Source organism: Chanodichthys erythropterus, chromosome 20 (assembly GCF_024489055.1).
Source record: "Chanodichthys erythropterus isolate Z2021 chromosome 20, ASM2448905v1, whole genome shotgun sequence".
Classification (NCBI taxonomy): domain Eukaryota; kingdom Metazoa; phylum Chordata; class Actinopteri; order Cypriniformes; family Xenocyprididae; genus Chanodichthys; species Chanodichthys erythropterus.
Window position 1 is genome coordinate 39,024,209 of NC_090240.1, and position 13,241 is coordinate 39,037,449.

The following is a 13,241-nucleotide window of genomic DNA, read 5'->3' on the forward strand; positions in this document are numbered from 1 at the left end:
GTTTGAATATCATTTATAGCCGTTCTTAAAGAGATAATCTTGAAAATAAATGAAAGGAAACAATAATGTTTAATCTGTGAATAAGTAAGTGTATTCTATGACAAAGATTGTTTCAGTCACTCAGTATGTATATTTAATAATGTTAAAATGGTGTGATATTTATGAATTTTGCGCTTATCCATTTGGCTGTGAGTGCAGTATGCCTGCAGAGAGACTCCGCCCACACGCTCTTCTGATTGGCTGTGATTTCGGATTGATTTGGTTGTGAGTGCAGTACGCCTGCAGAGAGACTCCGCCCACACGCTCTTCTGATTGGCTGTGATTTCGGATTGATTTGGTTGTGAGTGCAGAACACTTGCAGAGAGACTCCGCCCACACGCTCTTCTGATTGGCTGTGATTTCGAATCGATTTGGTTGCGAGTGCAGTATGCCTGCAGAGAGGCTCCGCCCATACGATCTTCTGATTGGCTGTGATTTCGGATCGATTTGGTTGCGAGTGCAGAACACTTGCAGAGAGACTCCGCCCACACGCTCTTCTGATTGGCTGTGATTTCGGATCGATTTGGTTGTGAGTGCAGTATGCCTGCAGAGAGACTCCGCCCACACGCTCTTCTGATTGGCTGTGATTTCGGATCGATTTGGTTGCGAGTGCAGAACACTTGCAGAAAGACTCCGCCCACACGCTCTTCTGATTGGCTGTGATTTCGGATCGATTTGGTTGTGAGTGCAGTACACTTGCAGAGAGACTCCGCCCACACGCTCTTCTGATTGGCTGTGATTTCGGATCGATTTGGTTGTGAGTGCAGTACACTTGCAGAGAGACTCCGCCCACCGCTCTTCTGATTGGCTGTGATTTCGGATCGATTTGGTTGTGAGTGCAGTACACTTGCAGAGAGACTCCGCCCACACGCTCTTCTGATTGGCTGTGATTTCGGATCGATTTGGTTGTGAGTGCAGTACACTTGCAGAGAGACTCCGCCCACACGCTCTTCTGATTGGCTGTGATTTCGGATCGATTTGGTTGTGAGTGCAGTACACTTGCAGAGAGACTCCGCCCACACGCTCTTCTGATTGGCTGTGATTTCGGATCGATTTGGTTGTGAGTGCAGAACACTTGCAGAGAGACTCCGCCCACACGCTCTTCTGATTGGCTGTGATTTCGGATCGATTTGGTTGTGAGTGCAGTACACTTGCAGAGAGACTCCGCCCACACGCTCTTCTGATTGGCTGTGATTTCGGATCGATTTGGTTGTGAGTGCAGAACACTTGCAGAGAGACTCCGCCCACCGCTCTTCTGATTGGCTGTGATTTCGGATCGATTTGGTTGTGAGTGCAGTACACTTGCAGAGAGACTCCGCCCACCGCTCTTCTGATTGGCTGTGATTTCGGATCGATTTGGTTGCGAGTGCAGTACACTTGCAGAGAGACTCCGCCCACACGCTCTTCTGATTGGCTGTGATTTCGGATCGATTTGGTTGCGAGTGCAGAACACTTGCAGAGAGACTCCGCCCACACGCTCTTCTGATTGGCTGTGATTTCGGATCGATTTGGTTGCGAGTGCAGAACACTTGCAGAGAGACTCCGCCCACACGCTCTTCTGATTGGCTGTGATTTCGGATCGATTTGGTTGCGAGTGCAGAACACTTGCAGAGAGACTCCGCCCACACGCTCTTCTGATTGGCTGTGATTTACGATTGATTTGGTTGCGTCTCGTCGCGTCTGGTGTGGGCAGACAAACTTCACTGGAATCTTATCCTGTTGTGTCTGGTTAGGACACGGTGTAACCTGATGATAAATCTTCATCAGCAGACTGGTGTGTGTCCTCAGAAGTGTTCGTTTTCATATGTGTGGTGAGTTATTTTAAATGTGTTGGAACTGAAAGAGAACAAATAGCTGGTCAAAGGGAAGCTGGTGGACTGAGGCTGGCATTCAGCAGCTCCTGAAGGTGAATTTCCTGTCGTTTCTGCAGCTTAGTGTTTGCGAGCTACTATAAGCTGAGTTCATTCCCGGTGGCATTCGTAGGGTTTCCATGGAGACCACCATTGAGTGACAGCCGGGTGGAGGGTCGCGATTGGCTGGTGCTGCGATGGCTGGTGCTGGAGCTCTTGCGTCTGGCGGGGTTGGCGTTGCCATCAGACTCCACACGTGAGACCGTGTACAGGCTGCTCTGGCGGTTTGGCTGGAATCGGGTGGTCTGGAGTTCCATCTCATCAGAGTCTGACATATGAATGAAGGGACACCATCGAAACACCCGCTTGAAGCCAGCGCGGAACCTGTGGCAGAAACAAAACCATGCGGGTAAAACCTGCGTTCGCGTCATGTTGGAATTACCACCATTGTTTAACAAGTTGGAGACTCTGTATAAATGAGCCTCATCTGAAGCATGAGCCTTGGGCAAGGGCAAGGCAAGTTTATTTATATAGCACATTTTATATACAAAGGAAATTCAAAGTGCTTTACACAGCGCTAAAAACATACGCATTAGAAATAAAAAATATTATGTCTGACTACCTGAATAAATTCGGGGCGCCCCCATCTGAATGGCAGAGTCAGAGAGCTTCGGTTCGAGAGACACATTAGTAGCAACTCCCAGCTTCCTGGTGACCTCCTACCCTTCAATACGGAGGAGTTATTACGACACCTTCTGCAAATTTTTTTCTCATTATTTGGCTCAGTGGCAGCATATATAGGTTGAACAGGAGGGGTGCAAGTATTGAACCTTGAGGGACTCCGCATATCATGGATGTCCACTCAGACTTATGGTCACCGATACTCACATAATAACCTCTCCCTTCTAAGTATGACCTGAACCAGTTGAGGACCATCCCAGAAAGCCCAACCCAGTTTTCGAGCCTGTCAAGAAAAATGTTGTGATCGACAGTGTCAAACGCAGCACTGAGGTCGAGTAGAACCAGCACTGATAAATTACCTGTATCGGTGTTTAGGCGAATATCATTTATTATTTTTATGAGTGCTGTCTCTGTGCTGTGATGCGGTCGGACACCAGATTGGAAATGGTGTCCATTTGAGCTTAAGAATTTGTTCAGCTGATTGAAAACAACTTTGATCTTGCCTATGAAATGAAGATTTGAAATTGGTCTGTAGTTGCTCAATATGAGCCCGATCACACGAAAATGTATATAAATGGTACAACTGTGTAATCTCGTAGAATATATACGCCAAAATGAGTTTTGGCGTGCTTATGGTACGCAGTTTTTCGCGTGCATATGATACGCACTTTATGGCGTATTATATGTACAAAACCCCCACCTCCATCCTACCCAAGAGCGTATCATATACACGCGAAAAACTGCGTACCACAAGCACGCCAAAACTCATTTTGGCGTATATATTCTACGAGATTACACACTTGTACTATTTATACGCATTTTCATGTGATCGTGTTGTCAATATGGTGTTATCTAGCACTTTGTCAGGAGGGGCTTAACAACTGTAGTTTTCAGGGAGTTTGGAAAAGTCCCAGAGTGAAGTGAGGCGTTTACCATTTCTAGGAGATCTGCTTCTAAACAGTTAAACACACTTTAGAAAAAAGATGTGGGAAGTGTGTCAAGGGCAGAGGTTGATGTCTTAAGGTACATAGTAACTACTTTCTGAGGTTGTGTTCTGATCTGTCTGACCCAGTGCAACTCAAGGATGTGCTGATCGCCTTTCTGATATTATTGATTTTCTCAGAGAAGGAGGATGCAAACTCACAGCATTTGCTGTATGAGAGCATTTCACTGGGAATCTGACTTGGAGGGTTTGTTAATCTCTCTACAGCAGTGTTTCCCAACCCTGTTCCTGGAGGCACACCAACAGTACACATTTTGAATGTTTCCCTTATCTGAACCATATATTTCTGGTCTTGAAGTTTCTACTAACTAACTGATGAGTTGAATCAGGTGTGTTTGATTAGGAAGATTTGGAAAATGTGCACTGTTAGTGTGCCTCCAGGAACAGGGTTGGGAAACACTGCTCTACAGTAGCAAAAAGAGGGCGGGTGTTGTTTAAGTTGCTGTTTATAATATTTGAGAAGAAGGTCTGTCTAGCGTGTCTAGTGTATCCACGATTGTGTGTGGGTCCATGTACAAAGGTATTTAAAACAGTTTTGATTTCTTTTGCCATATTGTTTTCTGCATTATCTATGTGAATGTTAAAATCTCCAGCAATGGCAAAACAGTCAAGCTCTGAGGTAATTGTTGATAACAGTTCTGTAAAGTCCTCAGCAAAGGCTGGAGAATATTTTGGAGGCCTGTAAATAATGATAAGTAAAATGCGAGGAGCACCTTTTAACAATACCCAGATATTCGAAAGACAAGTGACCAAATGACACTTGCTTTTATTGATAGACATCTTTAAATAGAGCAGCTACACCTCCACCTCTCCTAACAGCTCTGCAGACACTCATAAAAGTATGTTTCATGGAGGACTGTTGCACTGCAGCTGTACTAGCCACATTTCATTTAGAAACATAAATTCCAGGTTGTTTGTGGTTATTAAGTCATTGACTAGAAGTGACGATGGAGAGAGGAATAACGTGTCCGGTGAGAGGGGCTGTTGCTCTGGTGTTACCGGAGGCCATAGTATGTTGTCCTGGCTTCCCTGGCTGTTTTCCAGAAAGTCGTCCTTGGGTGCTGAATCTTGGAGCAGTTCTAATACGTCACTGTCTCTCGGTGAGCTCTGTGGGCCGGGCTCAGTCAGGATTGTGTCCGTGAGCAGTGGTTGTTGTGGCTGCGTGGTGTTATCATTGACCTTGTGGGATGTGTCAGCCGCATGTCCATTCAGGTGCTGAAGTGAAGTCCTGTGGTCAGTTGTACTCTGTCCAGGTGTGTTTGTGTCATTCAGGTTGAGTGGATTTGCACACACTGCTGAAGGTTGATGGAGGGAGAAGTAGATTTTTTTTTTCCTTTAGCACTCTTGAGCCCAGTTTGTTTGGGTGGAGGCCATCATGTGTGAACATTTGTCTCTGACTGCAGAAAAGATTGAAGTTCAGTCACTTTGTTGCAGGTTTTTTGCAGTCATGTGTTAAGCCCAAACAACCGTGAAAACCGTGCTCCTCTTGCTGGGAGTGGTCCACTGATGAACGACTGAACTTTTAGTCTTCTAAGCATTTCAGAAAGTTCACTGAAATCCCTTTTAAGGAGTTCTGACTGCTCTTTCCAAAAACATTATTCCCCACATGAATGATAAGTTGATTTGCAGTCTTATTTTTCATCAGGATGCTATGAAGTTCCCTGTTTACATCAGAAACTGTTGCTAGTTGTAGTCCTGCTGCTAATGTTTCTGATTATGGAGTCACGCACTATCAGAGTCCTGGGCTCGGCTGCGCTCTGAGCTGAGTGCTCGACATTGAGCGGCAGTTAGCATCAGTGTTAGCTGCTGGCTGATTTGATCTGTGTCCGATCACGTTTGAGGATTCCTCACCTACTTTCATTAATACTTCAAATCCATTCTCCAGATGTATAGGCGGTGGTAGGAAACCAGTGTTTGGGGTAGAGGATGCTACTGCGGCATTATGTGACAATCTGATGTGTCAAGTGCCTTTGGATCTCACTCCCTGTTTGTGCCATTGATTAGAGTGTTGATCAGTTACAGCTTGTTTCTCTACACTCAGTATGGGATGTTGAGGAGCACTAGATTCATGGGACTCACCAGCTGTATGCTGAGCACATCCATGACGAAGCTCTACTTTGTGTTCCACCTGTCTTGGTATTCCCTCAAATAACTTTGTTTCAAGAATTGCAATCCTTTGTAGAAGTCTGTGGTAGTTTGTGCAGCAGGTAGATTTTTGAACAAAAAGAGGCATTTTCTTTCTTATCTTTACTGTAGGCAGCTGTGTTTTCTCTTCTCCAGAATGTAAGCTGATGGCTGCTGTCAGTGGGAGGCTGGTTGGATAAGAATTACCCTTTTTTTGTAGTAATCTTCCAGTCACAAAAGTTTTTAGTTTTAGCATTGGTGCCAAGCTTTGTCGTTTGAGCACGGTACTGATTTGCTAAAGTTAAAATTATACATAAAATAAAACATAAAATATAAAATCAATAGAGCAAAGCATGGAGCAGTAAGCAAGAGCATCCGGACAGTAGCTAAGCAGGAAGCATTCCAAAGGAGGAGGTGTTGCTGTAATTTATAGTAATATTTCCAGTATTACTCAGAAGTCTAGTTTGGTGCTTTATGTAACACTATCTAGTGTAAATGATAATTCCTGTTTGACATTTGTACTTGCTACTATATACAGGGCACCATACAGACTTTATCAAAGAATTTGCTGATATTCTATCGGAGTTAGTACTGGCTTCAGATAAAGTCCTAATTGATGGTCATTTTATTATCCATGTAGATAATGAAAAGGATGCATTGGGATTGGCATTTAAAGACATTCTAAACTCTATTGGAGTTAGACAACACCTGTCAGGACCTACTCATTTTCATAATCATACTTTAGGTCTAATATTGTCACATGGAATCAATATTAATAATAATAATTCTGCAGCAGAGTGATGACATCTCAGATCATTATTTAGTCTTGTGTATATTCCATTTAGCCACATCTGCAAAACCAACTCCCTGTTACAAATATGGTAGAGCTATCAGATTCTACCACTAAAGATTACTTTATAAATAACCTTTCTGATCAGTTTCATCTCCTCAGCATACCAGAAAGCTTAGAAGAACTTGATGTTGCAACAGAAACTGTTGACTGTCTTTTCCAGCACATTAAATAAAAAGTTGCTCCTTTGCGCTTAAAAAATATTTAGAAGAATAGTCCAACACCGTGGTACAACGAGCACACTCAGGCCCTTAGGAGAGCAGCTAGAAAAATGGAGCACAGCAAGAAACCAAAACTAGAGGTTTTTCACATTTCATGGAAAAAAGCATTATTGCATACAGAAAGGCCTTAAAAACTGCTAGATCTGCTTATTTTTCGACTTTCATAGAAGAGAACAAACACAACCCTAGGTATTTATTTGATACAGTGGCTAAATTAAGGAGAAATAGAGCCTCGACTTTAGACACCACAGCAGTAATGACTTTATGAACTTCTTTACTTGCAAGATTGATACTATTAGAGAGAAAACCAAATAAAAAACCACCAACTTGATCCTAGAGAACTAGTTAATCACAGACCAATCTTGAATCTCCCTTTTCTGTCAAAAATACTGGAAGAAGGCAGTATCCTTACAACTACATTCCTTTTTAGAAAGAAATGGTATCTGTGAGGATTTCCAGTCAGGATTTAGACCGTACCATAGTACTGAAACTGCTCTCATCAGAGTTACTAATGATTTGCTCTTATCATCCGATCGTGGTTGTATCTCTCTGTTAGTGTTACTGGATCCTAGTGCTGCATTTGATACTTTCAACCACAACATTATTTTTAATAGACTGGAAAATTATGTTGGCATTAGTGGAATTGCATTGGCATGGTTCAAATCATACTTATCTGACTGTTATCAGTTTGTAGTAGTAAACGAAGAGAGGTCATATCGATCACAAGTTCAATATGGAGTACCACAAGGCTCAGTACTAGGACCGTTGCTTTTCACTCTGTACATGCTACCGTTGGGAGATATCATTAGATAGCATGGCGTTAGCAAACCTGAACTTTATATAACATTTTTTTTTTAGCTGGCAAATTGTCTTCAACAGTTCAAGGTAGTGAGATACGAACCTCTGCTCATATTTCTGCCATGTTATTATTATTGCAACTGTTACCAGATGTGCTTTGTATGTTCTTGAATATTTTGTGTGAGCAAATGTGACAGACTCATTAGTCACATTGTGCCATTTGTGGAGGAAAAAAACCTGGCATTCGAGTTTTATATTTTAGATTTGATCCAGCAAACACTTCAAACAAGCTTTCAAGTTATGTCAGCTATAGCAGAACATTCAGTCAATAAATGTGTCTCTTTAATGTGCGGTGACAGATCATTGTAGCGGCTCGTGACCCGATCATCTCTTCCTCTTTACTACTAGTTACAGCACCAAATATGTGACTGACCAAATAATGACTGAACATCAGAAGGAATGTTGAAAGATACAGTACAGCTTACTGAAATTCATCATGTCTCATGTAATCGCCCATCAGTGAACCGGGGAACCTGATTGATCTAAAATACATTGTTAAATGTGTGCATGTGTTGAAGAGCTGCATGTATTTGGCAGATACCTGCTGTTGAGGCAGCAGTAGATGATGGGGTTGTACATGGAGGAGCTCATGGAGAGCCACAGGATCGACAGATAAACCTGCTGGATCGACTGGAATTTTGTCAGCTTCCAGTTGAAGCTTGTCGCGATGAAATACACATGATATGGGAGCCAACAGATGGCAAATGTTACCACCACGATCACCATCATCTTCACAACCTACACACAACATTAAAACAACCTTGGTCATCAACCTGAGAAAACACTTACACACACTTGTGTGGCCATCTGCAGGTTCATTCCCCAAAAAACTGTTTAGAAAAACATCTAGAGCAGAAGAGATGCTGCAGCTACAACATAAAAAAACAGTTAATCCACAGCCTAGAAACACTAGTCCATTTACATTACAGTCTACTAGCACAAGACGTCTAACTACATTCAAGTTCAAATATAAAAAAAATAATTAATAAAAATAACTAATTCATTATTTAAAAAAACGTAGTGAAGAACTGCTGTACTGATTTCAGGAACCAGTTCATTTATCGAACGCTCATATGGTTCAGATTATCACATGTGCACAATAATTGACATACAAACACTGATGTAACACATCATGCTACACTGTTACTCGTTGGACAATTTAGCTTGTTACTGTAAAAGCTAAAGTACAGAAAACCGTAGTAAAAGTTTAGCTGGTTATTCCTCAAGACTGTCGAAAACTCATCTGACGTCTGTGATACCAAACGAGAGACTAAACCAAACACTCTCTGTTTAAACAGCATTAAACTAAAGACATCTGTGTCTTTCTGTGTGCCAAGCACCTTTCTCTTGGCCTGCAGATGATCCTGTAAGTTTTCCGAGGAGTGTCCGGGGAATCCGCCGCCCCACAGCACGAGTCCCACCCTGGTGTAGGTGACGGCCATCAGCGCCAGAGGCAGGAGATACACCAGCACCGCCACGATCACGTGATATCTGTCAACACACACACGTATAAAGAGCTGGCAGCGAGAATAAGTGTCTGACACACTTATTGAACATCTCTCACATGAAGGCGTCGTCGTTGCGCCGCGGCCAGGCCACATAGCAGAGCGTCCTGTGCGGCCTCACTTCCGTTACGGAGTAAAAGCAGAGTGGAAAGGCCAGAAATGCAGCCAGAATCCACACGCATGCAATCACGGCTTTGGTGACCGTCGCTGAGAGGCGGGGCTTCATCGGGTGGATGATCGCCATGTACCTGATCGGAGAGGAAGTGACCTGGATGTGTAACATTCACCTGTACATACTTTTCAATTAAGTTCAATTTCCTTGCACAAGGATTTGTGCAACTAATCGTAATCAAACAGGAGTCGACTGCTTTGTACTTTACATTTGTCCAGATCTACAATCATTCCATACTTGTTAACAGGGCTTGACATTAACACCAGCAGTGGTGTGTAACGCAGTCACTCCTACAGGCCACTCTAGCATGCTAAATTTTATAATACAAACATTTTTCAATTTAAGCCTTTTAAAGAGGAATCTGAAATAATAAATAAGTGCAATGTAGTGTTGTCAAAAATATCGATTTTTGATACATATTGACACTGAAATATCTGTTTTCTCTCAAGATTCTCACCAGTAATGTTTTTTTAAAGGCACGTTTATAAAAGCTACTTAAATGTCCTAATTAAACTAAGGTATAATCCTGGCTTAATTTAAGCCCTGTCTGTGAAACTGGGCCCTTGTTTATTTGTTATGTTGCTTAAAGCAGTTTATGATACATAAGCTAAATGAATGGCCTCATTTTGTATAGTTTACTTAGCTGGCACATACGACCGTTATTTTGACAATAAAACTCTTGTGTGTTAGAATGTATAACAACATCCGTACACATTAAACCCAGCCATAAATGACAAGACAAAGAACCTACACATCATAACATCTGAACAAGTAGGTAATGATTGTCGACATGGACTGTGTTATAAAGCAGTCGACTCTTTATTGGCACAAATGGAAGCTCATACAGATGAGCAGATGTGACGTGATGCGACTGTTAACTCATGCTAAAACTTACACGAGGAACAGTCGGACTATATAGGATTCAATTTGTGCCAAAACACAACATCTGTTATAATATAATATAATAGGGAATTGCATCTGATTTTTTACCTCACAATTGCAACTTTTTATCTCAAAATTCTGACTTTATTTCTCGCAAAATATAAACTCGGAATTACAAGAAATAAATTCAGAATTCTGAAGTAAAAAGTTGCAATTACCTTTTTTATTGTTTATTTCATGGCAGAAACAAGCTTCATAGTGACCCACTCATCTTCATACAAGATTTCTGCACCTAGAGGCTCATGGGATATGAATCTGATGACAGCAGTGATATAATTCACTTATGAACAGCTAGGAAATAATACACCATTGTTATTGCAGTTAGGGTTAGACTTCATGAAAAACGGCACTTATTGTACAAAACCAGTAGGAGTATAATTCTGCCATACTGGAATGAGCTTTAAAGGAGTCACGAATTGAGAAGTCAACTTTTCCTTGAGCTTTTGATTTATAAGAAGTCATCGTACTATAAGAATATCCTGTAAGATTCAGAACGGAAAACTTCCTTGTTAGTCCAATAAAAGCTTTTATTGAAACCAAATCCAGCGATCGACTAGAATGTCTATAGATAGGTGAAACTCCGCCTCCACAGAAGAAATCAACGCCTACTTCATCATTGCAGCGTTAGCCCCGCCCACTGGTGTGTCAGTGAGATGAGGAGGAGAGAAGAGCGATACAGGACTAAAATAACATTACCTTTCAAAGGATCCTAATGCAGGAATATGATTATTTATTTTCATTAATGTGAATGTCTCAGTTGAGCTTTATTTATTAGTATATTAAAGTTCATTTCACTGTGGATTCTTTGGTAAATCAGTCGCATTTTGGCATTATCAGACTTTTATGATATGGACTCGACAGTAATGCAATAACATGTCAGTAACTGTGTTCATTCTGATGCCTGATCTGATATTAATGATTCATGTACAGTCACATGATCTTTGTCTGTGTGTCAGTAAATCAAACCTAAACGCTCAACTTCACCTTGATTCTCTTAGTAGGATGAAAATAATCTGTTATTTAAACCGTGATTAAATTATATATAGAAAGTGATCAAAGAGCGCTCCCTTTACAATCGCTGGAGCTGTCAATCAAACAGAGTTTATCAGTGACTGAGTTCTGGACTCGCACCAAAACTCCCGTTTTATTCAACAAATCTCTTAGTTATATTGTGTTTGCACTGTTGGTTATGATGAAAGCATTGGTTAGTGTGCAGAAATTGAGTTTCAATGACGATTTCACTGCTTTCATGAGCTCAACAACATGTCTGTGATCGACTACAATGTTCATCACTGCAACCTTTCATGCCACGATCTCAATATAATGCCATAGATCTAAATAATCAACACTTTTCACGATTAGTTAACCTTGAGAGCTGTAATTGTAAAACATGCTAAAAGTTTTTGAGAGAGTAATAGTTATTCATATTGCAAATATGTCAGCCAATCACAGCAGTGGGCGTTTACACTGAATCTCACAGAGACACGCCCCTTACAACAGAATGCTCTAATCAGAGGGTAAAATCAGGGAAGGAAAAATGCCTTTCATTTCTAAATTATGACAATTTTGGATGTAAAAAGCATACTAACTAACATTATAAGTGCACCCCAGGAAACATTATACAATAAAACAACGCAGTTCATGACCCCTTTAAATGGTTTGTTTCACTATATAAGTTAGGACATTGCATAGACTTACACAGGTTAATGATGTTTTCTATGGCATAACCCAAGCCCAACCACAAAACTCATCCATCAAAGAAACCTGTGCAAAACACTAGATTTAAATACAAACATGTTTTGGCCGATTTATACGTTTTGTGTGTGTGTGTGTGTGTGTGTGTGTGTGTCACCTGTCTAAGGCGATGGCGCTCATGGAGTAGATGCTGGCGAACACCGCGGCCACCGGGTAGAAGTTGTGGAAGCGGCAGTACGCGCTGCTGAAGTACCAGTCCCCGTGCGCGCCGTACACGAAGTTCACCAGCGTGTTGAGCGCGGCCACGCACACGTCAGACACCGCGAGGTTGAGCAGAAAGTAGTTGGTGACGGTTCTCATCCTCTTGTGCGCAACGATGATCCAGATGACGACCAGGTTTCCCGTCACGGCCACCAGCATAACCAGCGCGTACGCGAGCGCCCAGAGCGCGACGCGCCACGGAGGCTGCGCGAACCTGTTAGTATGGGTGAAGTTTGAGGAGTTTCTTGATGAGGACATGATTCGCTCAGAAGACACCTGTCTGTCTGTATATGTGTGTCTGCCTGTCTGTACACTAGATGAGCTGTGTGTGTGTGTGTGTGTGTGTGTGTGTGTGTGTGTGTGTGTGTGTGTGTGTGTGTTTGAGAACAGCCTCCACAGGGGCGGAGAGTTCGTGAAACCACAGAAGAAATCAGTCTAATTACATTTACAGTGTCTTTATTACATGATTCTCGTTTCTTTATTCTACTTTCATGCGTTTGGTGTTTAATATTTTCTTTCAGCATTCAAAGTCAAGGTTTTTCATTTTTTTTTTATTTGGGGTTTCATTAATTCAGGAATGAATTAATATACAAGCAGCAAAAAATGTCAAAATGGAAAAATGTATTAATCTCTGAGACGGTGAGAAACTTAAATATTTTATCTTCTGTGCAAAAATCTAGAACCACTAAACAACTGCTTCACTTTTCTCTCTTTACTGCACAAAGCTTTATTTAGATTAATATATAAAAATACTAAGTTCTTTTTCACTGCTTATTGCTCTTAAACATTCAAATACACACAAAATAATGTCAAAATGCCGGTCTTGGCGAGTATTCGTGTAAACATGTTTGAAGTGAACAAACAGTTGAGAAAGAAAATGCATGTGTAACATTATAATAGATCTGTGCATCAGCTCTTAAAGTGACAGCAGCCTAATAAACCTGCCGCCAAATTATCAGATAATATTAAAAATATCTACAGTAAATGGCAATTTTTTATATGGCAACTTTGAAAAACCACTAGCCAGAGTGATTGATATA

At 41.5% G+C, this 13,241-nt stretch overlaps 1 protein-coding gene across 2 annotated transcripts; it reads right to left on the reverse strand.

The window, feature by feature from the left end:
• Positions 1-1,982: 1,982 nt before the first annotated feature.
• On the reverse strand, positions 1,983-13,075 carry LOC137009827 (neuromedin-K receptor). Of its 2 annotated transcripts, XR_010892962.1 has the most exons (6): positions 12,098-13,075; positions 9,191-9,379; positions 8,967-9,117; positions 8,168-8,364; positions 2,512-2,613; positions 2,137-2,273 (listed from the first exon to the last, which is right to left on the reverse strand). XR_010892962.1 is itself a non-coding variant. In XM_067372370.1 (5 exons), exons 1-5 carry the CDS (start codon positions 12,457-12,459, stop codon positions 1,988-1,990), a joined length of 1,185 nt encoding a protein of 394 aa, XP_067228471.1. In that variant the 5' UTR covers positions 12,460-12,685; the 3' UTR covers positions 1,983-1,987. The 2 variants fall into 2 exon arrangements, 1 of the variants encoding a protein (XP_067228471.1); XM_067372370.1 differs by lacking the exon at positions 2,512-2,613 and having other exon boundaries at positions 1,983-2,273; positions 12,098-12,685.
• Between the last annotated feature and the right edge of the window lie 166 nt (positions 13,076-13,241).

What these genes read in the sequence shown, in the direction of transcription:
- LOC137009827 (XM_067372370.1), bottom strand. Translation starts at nt 12,459, where the DNA reads ATGTCCTCATCAAGAAACTCCTCAAACTTCACCCATACTAACAGGTTC. An exon ending in AGCGCCATCGCCTTAGACAG is followed by an intron (nt 9,380 to 12,097) that starts GTGACACACACA and finishes CTCTCCGATCAG; the next exon opens with GTACATGGCGATCATCCACC. An exon ending in CGCAACGACGACGCCTTCAT is followed by an intron (nt 9,118 to 9,190) that starts GTGAGAGATGTT and finishes GTGTGTTGACAG; the next exon opens with ATATCACGTGATCGTGGCGG.